Raw genomic sequence first — 17,638 nt, 5'->3', positions numbered from 1 at the left:
CAAGGACTAGAATGGAGGAAAGCCAAAGCAAGTGAAGGAGGGAAGACTGAGTCTGAATGTAGTGATAAGGAAGGATATGTGAATAAAGAAGAAGAAGTCCCTGGAGGTGTTTAAGAAGAGACTGGATGTGGCACTCAGTGCCATGGTTTAGTTGATAAGGTGGTGTTATGTCAGGTTGGACTCAATGATCTCAAAGGTATTTTCCAACCTAGTTGATTCTGTGAAGTAAATAGAGATGTGATTCCAGTGGGCTAACAGCAAGTCAGCATGGACAAAAGAAGCAATAAAAGAGCAGAACAAGGTTAGCCTAAAAATAAAAGCCTCAAAGCCTGAGGTCATCGAGTTAAATCCCAGACAAAAGGCACAGGAATCAAATTCTTGTTTTTGGAGCTGAAGGTTTTCAAAGATCATATGAACAGCACTATGGAAGTGTTGTACTGAACTTAAGACATAGATCCCATTGGAATCAGAAGAGATGACTGCTGTCTCAACATAGGATAGTCATTCAGCATTACTTTTGCAAAATAAGTGTGCTAGGAAAGATTTAAGAAACTTACATCCTCTAAACTAGAGTCAGTCATACCCTATGCTGCTCTGGAAGACAGGCAACTATTTTTAGAGAGAACTGAACCTCATGATAATTTGTGTAAAAGCCAATCTACTGTTCTGATCTCTGGGATATTCCTTACCCAGATTAAGGAGGGAACATATTTTATGTTCACAAAGATCAGAGTGGTGAAGAGAACAGTGGAACCATTCACTTTACTGAGAAGCAATTTCCTCCCCATGCAACAGATCTGGATTTGTTCAGGGTTTGGGGGTGTTTGGTTTTGGGTTGGATTTTTTTTCAGTGTGGTGCTTTTGGCTGGTTGGTTTGCTGGGATTTTTTTGTTTGTGTTTTGAGGTTGTTTGTTTCCTTTCATGTATTGGTCTTCACTTTCCAAACTACAGTTCCTACCACAAACAAGGAAATCTGAAGTGAGTCACATCTCAGCAGCTTCACCTGTCCCACAGCATATTGCCTCCCCAATTACTGTACCAGTTGTGCTCCTGTCTCTCTTAGCATCTCCTACTCAGAGGTCTGGATAAGAAAGTGAGGTAATTCCTTCCTCCTCTTCTCTCAGCTGTCTGTGTCTCTGTGATGGCACTGTAATCCTGGGTGTGGGAAGGAGATTGACAGACATCAGTTTCATGGTTGGAGTAAATTGCTTGAATAGGCCTGGCTTTTGCAATAAGCGATTCCCTTTTGTGCCTGCCTGCATATCACTCTGCATAGTTACAGTTCAAGGCTCTGGTGGAGGCTTCCCATCTCTCCTGTTGTGCCCAACCAGTGTCTTGCTCCCACTATTCCCCTCCCTGCTTCCCACAGCTCCCCTCCCTCGCCCTGCTTTTGTAGCAGAAGGAGCTGGATGTAGGTGAGCAGCTACATGGGGAAATACAAAGGCATTAGCATTAGCAGAACAAGGTTCTCCCTCTTGTTCTTTTGTTGGCAGAGGCCCCTTTTGGTTACTGCAGCTCCTGAAGCTGGCTCCAGGAACATTTCCACCTGTATTGTGGCCTTTGTGGTGGGCAGGATCATTGTAGGGCCCCACCTCCAGCCAGGATCTGTTCACAAAAGGGTTCTGGCACAGAAAGAAACCTATGGATGGAGGAGAAATGCAATGTGCTGGAAGAGCAGAAAAGAGCTTTTTGCTGCTCAGCTCAAGTGCAGCTCCCTCGTTTGCCCTGCCACCTTTTCTGAAACGCAGCTGGTACAAAAACAGCCATCTGTTAATGGAGGTCTCTGCTGAGCCCTTAGAAGAGGAGGGCACTTAAAGCACACTGACACATCCTGTGATGGGCCATGCAGCTGGGCTGGGTTTGACATCACCAGAAGCACAGGTCCTGCTCATACAAAGTGTGCAGCAAGGGCCCGAAGAGTTCAGGGGAGCACCCAAAATCCCAGAGCTGCTCAGCTGTGATGGATCCTAAACGACCACTTCTACAATAGATGGAGTAGTGTCCCTTCCCAGCTCCAGCTGCCATCTGCTGCTCAAATGTTATTTTCATATTTAATTATGAATATTTATAATATTAAAGCAGTGGTTTTACTGCACTTGTAGACTGGCTGAAGGATTAGAAAGGATATCCAAAAGGGACATATGAAGGTCAGTTGGAGACTGACAGTTCTGGTGGGATGCCCAAAGATGTTTAGGACTTGCTTTAAATAAACAGCAAGTTTGAAAGAGCTGCTAAAGCTTGATACAAAATACCAACCATGTCAGTATCCCACTCTGTGTCTGGCAAAAACAAGTTTATCAGCAACAGGAGAACCTATCCAGCTTTGCTTTAATTTGCCAGGCCCTTAGACACGTTGAATGTATTCCCAAACCATCTAATTTACTTACCCAGCCATAAAGTATGACCTGTACCTTATCCAGCCAATGTTGCACTTTACCTTACATTTCCAATCAACATATAAATGTTGACTGTTTATCTCAGCTCAATGCAAAATACAATATTGTGGGCCAAATAATCAGTTCTTAGGAAAATGAGCAGGCATAGTATATTGAGAATGACAATAAACAGACAGAACATTTAGGTTGTGGACAGAGCAGAAGGGTTGAATCTAAAAGGCAGTGGAATGTTTCACTGAAATTATAAATTGAGTCCTCAATCTTATCTATTCATTCTTCACAGTCTTTTAAATATGGATTCTACATGTGAATGGATATAATTTTGTGCTATGCATGAAATAGAATTACTTCAGAGAAAGGGAGTGGGGATATATCTTCATGCCACTTCCTCACCATGTTGGTTTGACTGCTTGTCACTACTTGGAATGAAATTTGAGTTTCCCATACTTTTAATCTTAACCGAATAACCAATAATTTTCAATTAATAAAAATTATATCTATATAATTGTATATATTTATATATATATGTGTGTGTATGCTAAATGCTTCAGGAACCTTTACTCTGATTATTTTATTTTTTTCCTAAGAAGATGAAAATCACCTGAAAGGGTACAGTCTTAGGCCATCAAAAAAATGCATACTTCTCATTGCAAGAGAAAAAATAAATCCATATAATTATTACCATTCTTCAAGCATTTTAAAAAAAGGCAAATGTAAAAATGCTTTGCTGTTTGATATACTTTTAAATGTGAAGATGAACTGTGTACATGTACTTCAAAAGTAATGAATACTAGAATAAATAAAACATCATAGTCACTTTTCATATGCAAGGGTCTCTACTGTCTTTATTACCTAGACATAAATGATAATTACTGAAGAAGCAACACAGAGGTTTACACTTTATGCATGCCTCAGGTCACTTTTTAGTCTTGGGAACCTCATTCCTCTTCTTCTATCTTCTTGTGAATCTCCCGGCTCTTGGCTCGGAGCTTGTTGACCTGTGACTCTGCAATGTCAGCCCGCTCCTCGGCTTCCTCCAGCTCGTGCTGGATCTTGCGGAACTTGGAGAGGTTGACATTGGACAGCTCCTCCTGTGTGGGGAAAGGGAGTTGTGAAAGCAGCAGGCAGCGGGTTGGACATTTATTACCAGGAAACTGGGCAAACAAAAATTCAAACGCCACAGCTGGGCTAGCAGAGCAGATTCAAATCCAAGATGAGAAGCTGCTCAGGGTGTTATGTGTGTCAGAAGAGAAAAGAATATTGGAATGGCAAAAAGACATTGCACACAGCATGGGCTAGGCAGAGTTCATGTCACAGTCCTGAATACACAGACTGCCAGCTGCTTCTGGCATCCAGGGCAAGGTATAAGCAAAGAAATAGAGTGGGAAATTAGGTTTAAAGCAAAATAATTGGGTTGCGGAAGTATATTTCCTTCCAAACTAAGCAAGTCTTATTCTCAGATTCCCCATTTCATCAAAATATCATCATGTTGCATCAAAACAGTCAAGGATTCAAAAAGCTGTAGAGTGGAAAATATGAATAGAGAAAAATCCACCTCCACCAGAAGAAGGTCTGGTTTGGACAAACTGGTACTTACAGCCTCCTCAGCTTGTCTCTTGTAGGATTTCACTTTCATTTGCAGCTTGTCCACCAGATCCTGCAGCCTGAGGACATTCTTCCTGTCTTCCTCAGACTAGAGTGTTTGACAAACAGGAAAGAGAGTCAATTCTTGGTTCTATACCAAGTGAGGTTAACAATTCCCCTTGGGGATGGTGTGTGCAAAATGTGACTCACTGTGAGAAAGGCCTGTGAGAGCAGGAGAGCTCCTGCCTTACCTGGTAGGTGAGTTCCTTCACCCTCCGCTCGTACTTGCGCACGCCCTTCACGGCTTCAGCGCTGCGCTTCTGCTCAGCATCAACCTCCCCTTCCAGCTCCCGCACCTGCAAGGACAAGCCCATCCCTGCAGCTTCCCTGCCAATGTCTCTCCAAGGACACGCTCACTCACGCACAGCCCCAGCCCTACACACCCTGGCCTCCAGCTTCTGGATCTGCTTCTTCCCTCCCTTCAGTGCCAGCTGCTCGGCCTCTTCCAGGCGGTGCTGCAGGTCCTTCACCGTCTGGTCCAGGTTCTTCTTCATCCTCTCCAGGTGGGCACTGGTGTCCTGCTCCTTCTTCAGCTCTTCTGCCATCATGGCCGCCTGATCAGAGCAAAAGGTCAAAGCCATTTTGGGGCTGGAGATATTTTGGGCAGAGTACATTCATCCTCAGCAATGCCAGGAGTGCCCAACTCACATCTGTGATGGCCTTCTTGGCCTTCTCCTCAGCATTGCGGGCTTCCTGGATGGTATCCTCCATTTCACCCTGGATCTGGGAAATGTCCGTCTCCAGCTTCTTCTTGGTGTTGATCAAGCTGGTGTTCTGTTGAACAGCATGAACATGATTTTTTTTTTTTTTTTTTGTTAGCTTGCAGTATCATATCAAGCACAACATAAGTGATTTTTTTTTAATATAGATTGTCACATCAGGTCACATTGGATTCAAAGAGAACTACTGTTGTAGCTATTAATTTCTTAAGTATTGTGTGCTTTGGTATTTTGTGAGCATTCCTCTAAGAAGTCTTTTCTCAGAGAACAAAGAAGGAATTCGGATTGAAAAATGAAAAAAAAATGCCTTCCTTACCATTTTCACTCTAGTGACCATAAAAATTTGAGATGGTTCTATAGAATACTTATAGTGACAAAGTTAAATTACATTAATGACACAGTTAGTGCGGTCCTATTTTGTTCATGATCATTCTCCATTTGCCTTTAAAGTCTCAAATGGAAATCTGAAAGTGCTGAACTCAAGTACGAGTAAGAACCTCACAAATGTCTCTGCATTTATTAAGTTATCTATACTGTAGTCTACTGGAATTCATACTCTATCTACATCTGAAACAAAAGTCTTAATATTATCTATCACCTATTACTTCTTATTTACTGTGAAAGCCCCTGCAATTAACAAAACACTGTTACAGTTCCAGGCTTAATGTCATTGACACCTATGGAGCAATAGTATAAATACTAAATATGTTTATAAACTCACCTGGCTATGGAGGAGCTGCACACGCTCACTGGCATCCAGAAGCTCCTGCTCAGCCACTTTCCTCGACCGCTCCGTCTGCTCCAGGGCTGCCCGGAGCTCCTCAACTTCAGCCTGCAGCAGGTTTGCTCTGCGCTCCACCATGGCCACCTGCTCCTTCAGGTCCTCCTGTGCTCTGACAGCATCATCCAAGTGCAGCTGAGTGTCCTGGAATGAGAGATACAGCAGATTGGGAGGTGTGTGTTTTCTATTTTTGTATTTCCTATTTTCTTGTCAACTTAGGACTGAAAGAGTTGTAACAGAGGAAAAAAATTTAGCTGTGTCAGAAATCAGCACATTGTGCCATACCTTGAGCACAGCCTGGGTGTTCCTCAGGTTCTTCTGTGCCTCTGCAGCCTGGCGGTTGGCATGGCTCAATTGGATCTCCATTTCATTCAGGTCTCCCTCCATCTTCTTCTTCAGCCTCAGGGCTTCATTCCTGCTCCTGATCTCAGCATCCAGGGTGCTCTGCATGGAGTCCACAACTCGGAGGTGGTTTCTCTTCATCTGGTCAATCTCCTCATCTTTCTCTGCTATCTTCCTGTCAATCTCAGACTTCACTTGGTTGAGCTCAAGTTGCAGGCGCAGGATCTTCCCCTCCTCATGTTCCAGGGAGGCCTGCACAATTCAACACAAAGAGTGTCTTACTTTCTAAGTAATCTTTTATGCAGGTCCACATTAAAGGTAAATTAGTTTTCCTTTTCTCTCTCCAAACAACTACACCCATACTCTTGGTGGGGACATCATTTATTAGCATTGTCTGTACCTCAACTTCCTCCAGGGAGGCTTGCAGTTCCGATTTCTCCTGCTCAACCTGCTTCTTGACTTTCTCCAGCTCATGAATTGCCTTTCCTCCCTCCGCAATCTGCTCCGTGAGGTCGGAAATCTCCTCTGTGGGAACAAAGATCAATGGCATGGTCAGGCACTGAGCAGAATGGGAAGGGCCCTGTCCCACCCAGGTGACAGGCATCTCTGCAGACCTGCAGGCACAGACCCATGAACAATGGTGGTGCTGGCTGAGAGTGAGAAAGGCCAGTGAGGAGCAGAGGGACTTACGCTGCAAGTTCTTGTTCTCCCGCTTCATTGTTTCCAGGTGGTCCAAGGACTCCTCATAGGCATTCTTCATCTTGAACAGCTCCGTGCTCAGAGAGCGCGACTCCTTCTGCGAGGCCTCCAGCTCAGCCTGCGTTTCCTCATACTTCTGCTTCCATTCTGCCAGGATCTGCAGAGAAACGGGCTGTGAGTAGGGCTGTGGCCATCACGGGGCCATGCTCTGGCCAGGAGTGCTGGTGCTGGAGGCCAAAAGACCTTGTCAAAGTTCTTCTGCTTCTTATCCAGAGCAGCACAGGCAGCATTGGATCTCTCCACGTCAATCATCAGGTCCTCCACTTCATTCTGCAGCCTCTGCTTTGTCTTTTCCAGGGAGGCACATTTGGCATTGACAGCCTCAACATGTTCCTCTGCATCCTGCAGGCGTTGGGCCAGCTTCTTCCTGGAAAGTGGTAAGCATAAGTAAGACTTTGGCATGAAGCAGCATGTTTTTTGCAAGAGTAAACTTAGCCTCCTGGTACTCCATGACACTCATTCACAGAGAGGTGTAAGCCACTCTATTTCCATGTCTGAATTCTGGAGCAATCCTACAGCAGTTCTGGCCTCTCTCTGCAATTCTGGACCTTTCTGCTTTTCCCCAATGCGTACTTGCTTTCTGTCATAATTTGTCTCTTTGTGACTCCACCCAAAGGAAAACACTGATTTCTTCCTCACAGTGTCACTGTGGGTTCCTCAAATTTCCATATTTAGTCTCTGACAGTGTTCTCCACATTCCCCACGTACTTGGCCTCCTCGAGCTCCTCCGTGCGCTGAATCGCGTCCGTCTCGTATTTGGTTCTCCACTGGGCCACTTCACCATTGGCCTTGGACAGGGCTCGCTGCAGCTCCCCCTTGGCCTCCTGCTCCTCCTCATATTGTTCCCGGAGCAAGTCACAGTCGTGGCGAGCGGACTGCAGGGCGTGGGCCAGGGCGTTCTTGGCCTTGGTAAAAAAAAAAAAAAAACCAAAACAAAAAAAAAAAAAAAAAAACCGAAAAACAGTGGGAAAATGAACAGAAATATCCCAGGAAATCTTCTTAATGAGAAGATCTTAGAAAGACCTGAGATGGGAAACATCTGTGAATTTGCAAAAGAATTAATGGATAGTCTTCTGGGAAAGAGAAGCAATGTTATTATGGGAAAACATGCACTCTATTATCAAAGTGGCTATTTTTGTCCCTTTCATCTTGCTGGTTAACTGATTTCATATATTCAGGAAAACGCGTTCTCACCTTTATCTCTTCCTCTAAATGCCTCTTGAGTTCCTCAATCTGTTGGGTGAAAGCTTGTTTGCCTCTTGACAGCTGAGAAACCAAAGCATCCTTCTCTTCCACCTGACGTGAATATTCACCTGAGAAAATTTCCAGATATACAACACTTTTAATGCCATTGATCATGATACTGTAAACACTTGAAGATGTAAAACCAGATGGTTCACAGTCCATGCTGAAATTTATGACCCATTTCAAGTATGTTGCTGGAGGTGTAACACAAAGTGTGTTGAAAAGACCGCGTGCACAGAAGAGTATTTTTTGCAATGACACTAAGACATTATTGATCTGCACATGTAGATGTGGGCGTCTCACCTGACTCTGTCTGCAGACGAGCTCTTTGAGCATTGAGGTCATTGATCATGCGCTGATGCTCTTCTTCCTTGCTCTTAATCTCACTCAGCTGATCTTCCAGTGTGCGGCACATCTTCTCCAGGTTGGCCTGTGTTTCAGCATATGGGAAGTGATGAGTTAACCATCCACACTCTAAAGAAGGCCAGGTGCAAGAATTGTGTTGTATTCCACAGGGTCAATGAACCAAGAAGATAATTGTGTACCTTGGCTTTAGAGACAGACTCCATGTTACTGGCCAAGTCGTCAATCTCCATCTTCAGCTCACTCTTCTCCTTCTCCAGCTTCTGCTTCACGCGTTGCAGGTTGTCGATCTGCTCGCCCAGCTCAGCTGTGCTGTCCGCGTGCTTCTTGCGCAGGGCGGCAGCCGTGGCTTCGTGCTGCAGCGTGGCCTCTTCCAGGTCACGGCGCATCTTCTGGAATTCTGCCTCACGCTTCTTGTTCATATCAATCTGAGCTGCTGTGGCCCCTCCTGCTTCTTCCAGGCGCTCGCTGATCTCCTCCAGCTCCCTGGACAGGTCAGCGCGATGCTTCTCTGCTTTAGCGCGAGAGGTTCGCTCTGCCTCAATTTCCTCCTCCAGCTCCTCAATACGGGCCTGCAGAACACCAGGGACCCTTCACACCCGTGCCCTCCTCCTGCCTGAGCTGAGCCTGAGCAAGGCAGGGGAAGGAATAGAGACTTGCCTGCAGCTCCTTGATCTTCTTCTGAAGTTGCATGCCCAGGGCTTGCTCATCCTCAGTTTTACTTTGGATCTGGCTGATCTCAAAGTCTTTCCTTTGGGCCAAGTGAACTGTGTTAGAGCTCAGAGAAAAGAGACAAGTGCTGCAGCCCAGCACTCAGGAGTCCCAGAGCCACACTTACTTCTTCAGTTTCTCATCCAGCTGCTGCTTATCATTCTCCAAATCCATGATGCTGTCCTGGGCCAGCTTCAGGTCTCCTTCCAGTTTCCTCTTAGCTCTCTCCAGGTCCATGCGCAGTTTCTTCTCTTGCTCCAGGGACCCTTCCAGCTAAACACAACAAGACCATCAGGGCTCTGCCAGCCAGGCTGGACTCCATACCTGTCCTGTTCCTGCTCTCTGTCTGTGTGCTTACATCATCCACTTGCTGCTCCAGCTTGGTCTTGGCTTTGGTCAGAGTATTGACTTTGTCTTCCTCTGCCTGCAGGTCATCCAGGGTCTGCTGATGGGCCTCTTGGAGGGCTTTCTTCTCTTTTGTCAGCTTGGCAATGGTCTCGTCCAAAGCTGCCATCTCCTCAGTCAGGTTTTTCACCTTTAGGAAGAAGGGAGCAAATGTAAATAAAGGAAGTAGCTATAGAAGTCCTGTAATAGCACACAGCCCATTTTCTGGAGTGCGAGTGACTGGTTCTACCTCATACCTTGTTTTCAGTGGCGTGTTTTTCCTTCTCCACCTTGGCCAGTGTTAGCTCAAGGTCATCAATATCTTTCTTCAGCTCTGAACATTCATCCTCCAGCTTCCTCTTCTTGGCTGTCAGCTCAGCATTAATTTCCTCCTCATCCTCTGCCCTTTCAGTCACCTCCTTAATTTTGGCTTCCAGCTGGATTTTGGTTTTGATGAGCTGGTCACACCTTTCCTCAGCATCAGCCAAAGCATCAGCTTCCTATTAGAGAAACATGGATTTGTTTGCTAAACACAACTGTTTTTAAAACCTGAATAGAGAAATCTTTTCTTGGCTAGAGTGTCTTTGAATTAATTTTCTTTGAGTGAGATAAATTGATATGTAGTCCAGGTGCAATGAGAGGTTTCAATTTGAACCTGTGTTTATTTTGAATCTGTTTAGCAAATATGTCAAGACCCAAGGTAATGCTTAAATATTGACCAATCCCTTTATCTCCCAAGAGACTTATGAGATACATATAGGATTGTGACAGAATGCAGAGGGTTTTTCTGTCCTCCTGGAAAAGTGGTTGGAGAAAGACAGGTGACATAACATGTATCATATAAAATGACATGGAGGCCTTTTATTTGGGCAACTGACTTAAACCAGAGTAAACTTTCAAATTAATTGCTCCACTATGAACTGTAAATTCTAAATATCCAGTGACTACATTGTATGTTATATTGTGAGCCTGGAGAAACAGACCTATGTGAGTACATGCTTCAAAAGTCATTCCCAAGTTAGAACCTCATATTATAATGGTGACACTGAGTGGTCTGAATTCTACCTTCCATTATTTATATTAAAATATTTTCTCAGATAATTTATTGTATAATATGAGAGTTATGTGCTGTGAGGGTACCTGAAAAAATACACTAACAATACTTACAGATTGCACTTGGAGCTGCAGGTCATTTTTTTCCTGCATTAGAGATGCCATTTTCTCCTCAAGCTCCTTCCTCTTTGCCTCAGACTTTGCAAGCTCTTCCTTGGTTTTCTCAAACTCTCCCTTCATGTTGGCCATCTCCTTCTCAGACTCTGCACTCTTCAGCAAGGGCTTGATCTTGAAGAACAGCTTCATCCATGGCCAGTGTTTGACATTCATGAATGAACGAACATTGTATTGGATGCAGAAGATGGATTCCCTGAGGCATAATTAAAATGTAGAATGAATATTTTCAGTCTGACGAGTGTCAGCACTTTCCCATGAGCAGAATGACTCTGTAACTGAAGAAGAGGAATGTGTACCTCCGCTCCACCATTCTCTGGTACTCCACCCTCATCAGGAAGCCCCTGCACCTGGCCTGGGTGCGGGTGATGAGCTGTGCCAGCTTCTCATCCCTCATCTCCTCCAGGAGTCCCAGCAGCCCAGCTTTGAAGAACACCTTCAAAGAGAGAGGCAATGTTGCAGCACATCACTGTCAGGTAGAGAAAGCAAAGCCCAGGCAGGCAGTGAATGGGGGGTTTGTACCTTGGTGTGTCCAAATTTGTACTGGGTGTGGTCCACATCGATTGACCCAAGGAGCTTCTCAGAAGCCTTCTTGCTATCGATGAACTGTCCCTCAGGGATGGCACTGGCATTAAGCACCTTGTATCTGTGGAATTGGAGGAAATAGAAATGAAGACAATGTCCAGTCATAAGAATGTTCTGTTCACTGAAACCAAGAGCTGTGTTTGCAACAGAATCAGGCTGAGGAAGTTGGAATTTCATCCTTTGTTTAGAGATATCCTTCTGATCAGGTCTTAACCTGGTAACAAATTTCACAAAACTTTTCCATTCTTTAGGGGACCAGCCACGATGAAGAAGACATTGATTTCCTTTTATTGAAAATATGCTGTAGAAAATTACTTGAGAGGAACATTGCCACTTTCCTGTGTCCTCTGTATTGGAGAAAAGCTCTTCCCCTGAAACTTGCAGCTGGCCAAGGAACTCATAGTTTGTAATTTTTACCTGAGAACCTGATTACAATGCCAATCTTGAAATCACTGGCTTCTGCAGCTCTACTGTGCTTCCACACTCAGATGCCCCAGCAGTCAGTGAGCACACCTGACACTCTTCATTTCTCAGCAATTTTTCTTCTGCTAGCCATATATGTTGCCTTTTGTTATGCACCTCAACATTCCCTTTTCTTCTAGTTATAGCCAGAAAGAGCTAGTCTTAAATATCCCCAAGTGATAAAATAAAGTTAAGACATAAAACCTTGGCAGGAAAGACAGAATGACAATCAGAAAAGAAACTGACCTCTGTTTGAAGTCAGCATAGAGGATTCTGCTGGGGAAGCCTTTCCTGCAAATCCTGATCCCTTCCAGCACGCCGTTACAGCGCAGCTGGTGCAGCACCAGCTCGTGCTCCATGGCACCTAAGCAGTAAGACAATTATTTGATAATTCATGATAAAACATAGAGAATAATGGCTGCATCACACTGTTTTTTATCTTTTCTTGGAGTTCTTACCAGGTGTTTTAGACTCGTTGGGGATGATACACCGCACAAAATGTGGGTGAGTGCTGCGCAGGTTGGTCATCAGCTTGTTGAGATTCTCCTGTGGGTTCATGAAAAAGGGTTTTTAATTAACAAATCGTACCTCCTCAGCTGCACTTTCAGATGTGAGAAGTCTTGCAAAACATTAACAGGTTTGTAATTCCCAACTATAGCCATTTTTATTGTGAGTTTTCTTCTGACTTTCACTCTTGAGCAGGAGAGAAAGTCATAAAATTTTGCAATGTGTTTTTACGAGACTGAGGGATATATCTATATCTTCTTCAGCTGGCCTCAGCCATCTTGCTGTCAGCTCGTTTATTGATTCTTGATACATAAAAACGTTAACAGCTGCAGTTAAATGTCCTTATTGCAGCTAGAGTGAGGATTTACAATCTTCAACTAAAAACAAACAAACAAACAAAAAATAACAGGAAAGAAGTAGAGAGAATGATGTCTGTACTCACTCTGAAAAGAGCTGAGACAGTCTGGAAAGAAGAGCCCTTCTTCTTGCCTCCCTTCTTACCACCACCACCACCACCGCCGCTAGCCTCTGAAGAAGAAGAAGAAGAACAACAACAACAACAACAAAAAAGAGTTGGTTTTACAACTTGCAAAGATCATGTTTTTTTCATATATAGCAGTCATGTTAAGAATGGAACATGGACAAGAACAATAGCTGATATCCATGGCTCCGGTAGAGCCAGAATAAACATGTTAAATAAACATGGAAATTTGAATTTCAGAGAACTGACCTGCCTCTCCTCCAGCAGATGCAAAGAGTAAAGCCAGTGTCTTCAGGGATGACTTCTGATACAGCCCCACAACAGTTTCATTCAGAGGGTCCTTGTTCTTGTCAAGCCAGCCAGAGATGTTGTAGTCCACTGTGCCAGCGTAGTGCACCAGGGAGAAGTGGGCCTCAGCCTTGCCTTTGCCAGGCTTGGGCTTCTGGAAGTTGTTGGACTTGCCCAGGTGCTGGTCATAGAGCTTGTTCTTGAAAGAGGTGTCAGTTGCCTTGGGGAACATGCACTCCTCTTCCAGGATGGAGAAGATGCCCATGGGCTGGGAGAAATCACAAGGAAGGAGGGAGGACAAGGTGAAAAGGCAGAAAGACTCAGAGACGAAATAAATTCCTGAGTGGGACAATATTACTGCTCTCAGGGATTGTTCTGCTCAGCAAATTGTAAAATAATACAAACTGATGTATCGGCAGTATCATATTTACCATTTCAATTTCTGCATTTAGAAAAATATATAAAATGAATGCATTTCCGAAAATACCTGACACTGTGAATTACAGAAATACCTTCTCAATGAGCTCAATGCAGGCAGCCAGGTCCATGCCAAAGTCAATGAACTCCCATTCAATCCCCTCCTTCTTGTACTCCTCCTGCTCCAGCACGAACATGTGGTGGTTGAAGAACTGTTGCAGTTTCTCATTGGTGAAGTTGATGCACAGCTGCTCCAGGCTGTTGAACTGCACAATTACAAACCAAGATTATTATGAATGTAAATTAAGTAAGTTAGGGATAAAGAACAGTGCTGCCTATTTGTACAAAACACCGGAGGATCTGTAGGTGCTCCATCTTAATTGATCAAGAAGTTTGGAATTTCTGTCATTGTTTGTCAACCTGAACTTTATCCATATATTTATTACTCTAGAAGCTTAGATAATTTTCATAACTCAGACTTTGTCGGCTTTGATATCTACTAGACTGCATTAATTCAGTTACAGGAGAGTCCACAGCACAACACTATATCCAACATTCACAAATGTTGATTTCAAATCATGTGCCGTCTTCAGCAAAAAATGTGCACTTAAGGATTTCATTGGCATATGTGCAAAACAAAAACCTATTTCCAATTAAAACTAAGTGGGAATCAGAATGCTCTAGATACACTATAAAAGATCAAACCACTAAAAAAAAAAAAAAAAAAACAAAACAAAAAAAGAAAACAAAAAAACACCAACAAACCAGTAGCATTCCTCCTGAAATATTTTGTCACATAGCAATGTGATTTTAACAAGCATGCTAATAAACCCCTGTTCCTTACATCAAAGATCTCGAAGCCAGCAATGTCCAGGACACCAATGAAGTACTGCCTGGGCTGCTTCGTGTCCAGCTGCTGGTTGATGCGAACAACCATCCACAGGAACATCTTCTCAAACACTGCCTTTGCCAGTGCACCCACTGAATTGTATACCTGAAATGTAAAACAGAAAGTGTGTAGATATCATGCAAGACAAAAGAGAAAGTCCAAAGAACCTATCCTCAGAATAGGGGCTTGTTGTTACCTGCTGCACAGTTTGGCCTTTGGTCACGTATTCATTCCCCACCTTGACTCGGGGGTAGCAGAGGGCCTTGAGCAGGTCTGCTGAGTTCAGACCCATCAGGTAGGCAGCCTTGTCAGCAACTAAACATCAAAACAATCCGTTGTTAAGGTACCAGTAGACATCACTGTTTCTTTAAAAAATATATTAAAGGTCAATTCCGGTAAAAATCAAAATATTAGTAAAGATTAAAAAGTGATTAGTGTTAATGGCAGCACTCTTTGGGAGACACTGGAGTCTACAATTTGTATTATAAAAAATAATCTGATTTTTGTTCCTCCTGAGAAGTCCTCTGGCTAGGATGCACTGCTATTCTACAATACTGGCACTGGGGAAATGCACAGGCTGAGTCATCATTCTGACCCTCACATGCTGCCTTCAACTCAGTGAGTGTTCACTGTCTCCCGTGCTCTGGGATGGGTTCTGCTGGTACCTTCGGTGCCATCAGGCTCTGCCTGCTCCTCTCGTTGTTTCTGCTTGAACTTCAGGTTCCCGTAGTGCATGACAGCCCCTGTCAGCTTGTAGATGGCTGTTTTCTCATCAGCACTAAAACCCAGGATGTCAATGGCACTCTGACAAAAGAGTTGTTAAGGTGAGTACCCCAGCTGTTAAAGGCCAGAGAAATGAAACTTCACGTGACAGAACTTCTGCTACGTACGTCGGTGGCCATCAGCTCCTCCTGGTCGTTAATGCTGGGAACTGTGATCTCACCCTGACTCACGTACAGATAGTCATAGGGGTTGGTGGTGATCAGTAACATCTCTGAAAAGAAGGACAAAACCCAGCCAGGTTAAATGCAATCGGCACAGAAAGGAAGTCAAAGTTGTTCCGTGACCTTTGCCTGGAGGAGTTAGTGATCTTTCCTACCAATTAGCTCTGGCTTCTTGTTAGACATGATCTGATAAAAGATGTGGTAGCTCCTTTCCGCCTTGAGCTGGAAAGTGACTCTGGACTTCTCCAGCAGATCTGGTGAGGAAAGTAGGACACAGTCAAGCACAAGAAGAGGGGAAGGCTGGAGGGAAGGGGGATCAGGCCAGGAGGGTGTCTTACAAGTTTCAATGTCAGCAGAAGCCAGTTTGCCTGTGGCACCAAAATGGATTCTGATGAATTTACCCTGAAAGCAGCAGGAAAGTCAGTTGAGATTTATTTTACCAATCTGGACAGCAAGAATATTCAAATTGGTGTTGTCAGTTGTGCCAAGTAAGAACTCACAAAGCGTGAGGAGTTGTCGTTCCTCACGGTCTTGGCATTTCCAAAGGCCTCCAGCAGTGGGTTGGCACTGATGATTTGATCCTCAAGTGTCCCCTGAAACAGATGTCTTCTTGTCATGATCTAGCTCATCAAGAAATTGGATAGCTGCAGGGTTCTAGGCCTGGGAGCTCACCTGCATTTTGCCTGAGGTCTGCTCCTCCTTCTTCTTGTCCCCGCTGGCTGCAATTGTTGCAAAGTACTGGATGACACGCTTTGTGTTCACAGTCTTCCCGGCCCCGGATTCTCCGCTGCCAAAGGCAAGAGAGAAGCAGAGGGTGCGTGGTCAGGCAGGAGGTGCCCTGGCACCGGGCAGCCCCGCAGGGACCCTCGCAGGGGGTGTACGTACGTGATCAGGATGGACTGGTTCTCCCGATCTGTGAACAAGGCAGAAACACATAGACTTTGTAAATGATGAACACAAAAATACTGAAAATTAACGTAAGTTCAGACAAGAAAAAAACCTGCATTTTCATCTTTTATTCCTAAGTCTTTTTTTTCCATTTAAATTACTTGCAAATCAATTTGCACTTGCACTATTTACTTGAAACATATTCACCAATGTCCCTCCAAATATCATAGGGAAGGCCCAGGACATTTCTAAAGATCCCTTCCAGAACAAAACATTCTGTTATTCTATAATGCTTTGCCATGGACATTGCAAACACTTGAAGAGCCATATGCTGCTTCTCTGTTCCACTCTATGATCTTTTCCTTATCCTGCATATAGTAAATTATTTCAATTTACTTCTACACAGTTTGCTTTTAGAGCAGCAGAGAAAGGCAGAGTAAAGACCCATGACAAAGGAATCCTGATCATGGATAACACTTTGGAACTCCATAGCACAGAGAAAGAAAGGAATGAAAAAGGCAGAAGCAAAACTAGCCACACTACATAATCCTATTTCATTTTTCCATTACAGGTTTTATCAAGACAAAGCAGAAAAGTTGTGCACTGATGCTTATGATGAGAGCTACTCACCAGTCAGCATGAACTGATAGGCGTTATCAGAGATGGAGAAGATGTGTGGAGGGGCCTCCTGGCGCTTCTTGCCTCGGTAGGCCAACACCACCTCGGGGTTGTACACCGGCAGCCACTTGTAGGGGTTGACAGTGACGCAGAAGAGACCCGAGTAGGTCTGTGAGGAAGGGACACAGCACGTTGCCTTCCCCTGAGCCTGGCCCAGCAGCTCCTGAGGCTGCCCAGAGGAAGCTGCTGCTGCCACTTACGTAGATCATCCAGGCTGCGTAACGCTCTTTGAGGTTGTACAGCACGGCGGGTTCGTGGAGGTGGGTCATCATGGCCATGTCCTCGATTTTGTCATACTTGGGAGGGTTCATGGAGAAGATTTGGTCATCCTTCACGGTCAGGGTCTGCCAAGGAAACAAAAGATCCTCATATGTCAGCTAAGAACCCAGTGAGGGAAGAAAATGTTGTCCTTTAGCCTTGTTTTTGACTCACCTCTCCCCCTTCAGTCTTGACAGTGACTTTGCCCGATTCCCTGCTCTGGATTGTGCTCTTCACATAGGACTCCTTTGCATGCACCACAAAGACAGATGTCTTGGCATCAAAGGGTTTGTTCTGGGCCTCAATTCTCTCCTTTTCCGATTTTCGGAGGTAAGGAGCTGCCTCCCCAAAGATGGCCATCTCAGCGTCCGTAGACATGGCTGTGGTTTACTGCGTGCAGCAAGGCACAGCGCTGAAATGGAAAGGCAGTTCTGAGTGAAGGGGGAAATTTCTTTTTAGCAGCGACCTTAGGCTGTGTAGTGTTCTGCTCTGCCTATTATGACAGTCTTCCTTTCTGCTTTACCTGCTTTTTACTCTAGATGTCTTTTAATTTAAAGAAGATAGGTGTCTTTGATTGAGGTCAAGGTTTTTTCCTTTTTTCCAGTTTACACTTTCAGTTCATTAGATCTCACTGTGTTTTAGCAGGCTACGCAGAAAATTAGATTGATTG

At 44.4% G+C, this 17,638-nt stretch overlaps 1 protein-coding gene across 1 annotated transcript; it reads right to left on the bottom strand.

Annotated features, from left to right (window-relative positions):
• Positions 1 to 3,334: 3,334 nt before the first annotated feature.
• LOC128797850 (myosin-1B-like) lies at positions 3,335 to 17,346 on the bottom strand. Its single transcript, XM_053960754.1, has 38 exons — positions 17,143 to 17,346; positions 16,911 to 17,054; positions 16,663 to 16,819; positions 16,030 to 16,057; positions 15,817 to 15,931; positions 15,645 to 15,737; positions 15,483 to 15,546; positions 15,300 to 15,398; positions 15,091 to 15,194; positions 14,866 to 15,004; positions 14,397 to 14,515; positions 14,156 to 14,305; positions 13,407 to 13,577; positions 12,856 to 13,162; positions 12,568 to 12,653; positions 12,077 to 12,164; positions 11,865 to 11,982; positions 11,094 to 11,217; positions 10,871 to 11,007; positions 10,512 to 10,767; positions 9,602 to 9,844; positions 9,319 to 9,495; positions 9,088 to 9,233; positions 8,910 to 9,000; positions 8,432 to 8,821; positions 8,190 to 8,316; positions 7,836 to 7,954; positions 7,350 to 7,546; positions 6,825 to 7,008; positions 6,573 to 6,738; positions 6,283 to 6,407; positions 5,826 to 6,134; positions 5,481 to 5,684; positions 4,689 to 4,814; positions 4,424 to 4,594; positions 4,232 to 4,336; positions 3,994 to 4,089; positions 3,335 to 3,487 (listed from the first exon to the last, which is right to left on the bottom strand). The coding sequence occupies exons 1-38, from the start codon at positions 17,344 to 17,346 to the stop codon at positions 3,335 to 3,337; spliced, it is 5,832 nt and encodes a 1,943-aa protein (XP_053816729.1).
• Between the last annotated feature and the right edge of the window lie 292 nt (positions 17,347 to 17,638).

This window comes from Vidua chalybeata, chromosome 19, assembly GCF_026979565.1.
Source record: "Vidua chalybeata isolate OUT-0048 chromosome 19, bVidCha1 merged haplotype, whole genome shotgun sequence".
NCBI lineage: Eukaryota > Metazoa > Chordata > Aves > Passeriformes > Viduidae > Vidua > Vidua chalybeata.
The sequence above is the reverse complement of the archived record's forward strand: the minus strand, read 5'-3'. Positions and strand labels throughout refer to the sequence as shown.

Bases quoted from the DNA above. Each gene is read 5' to 3' on its own strand.
- LOC128797850 (XM_053960754.1), bottom strand. From the start codon at position 17,346: ATGTCTACGGACGCTGAGATGGCCATCTTTGGGGAGGCAGCTCCTTAC. The intron at 16,058-16,662 runs GTGAGTAGCTCT...CCTTGTTCACAG, and splicing joins CTATCAGTTCATGCTGACTG to ATCGGGAGAACCAGTCCATC. The intron at 9,496-9,601 runs GTATGAGGTAGA...TTCTTCCTAAAG, and splicing joins AACACGCCACTGAAAACAAG to GTGAAAAACCTGACTGAGGA.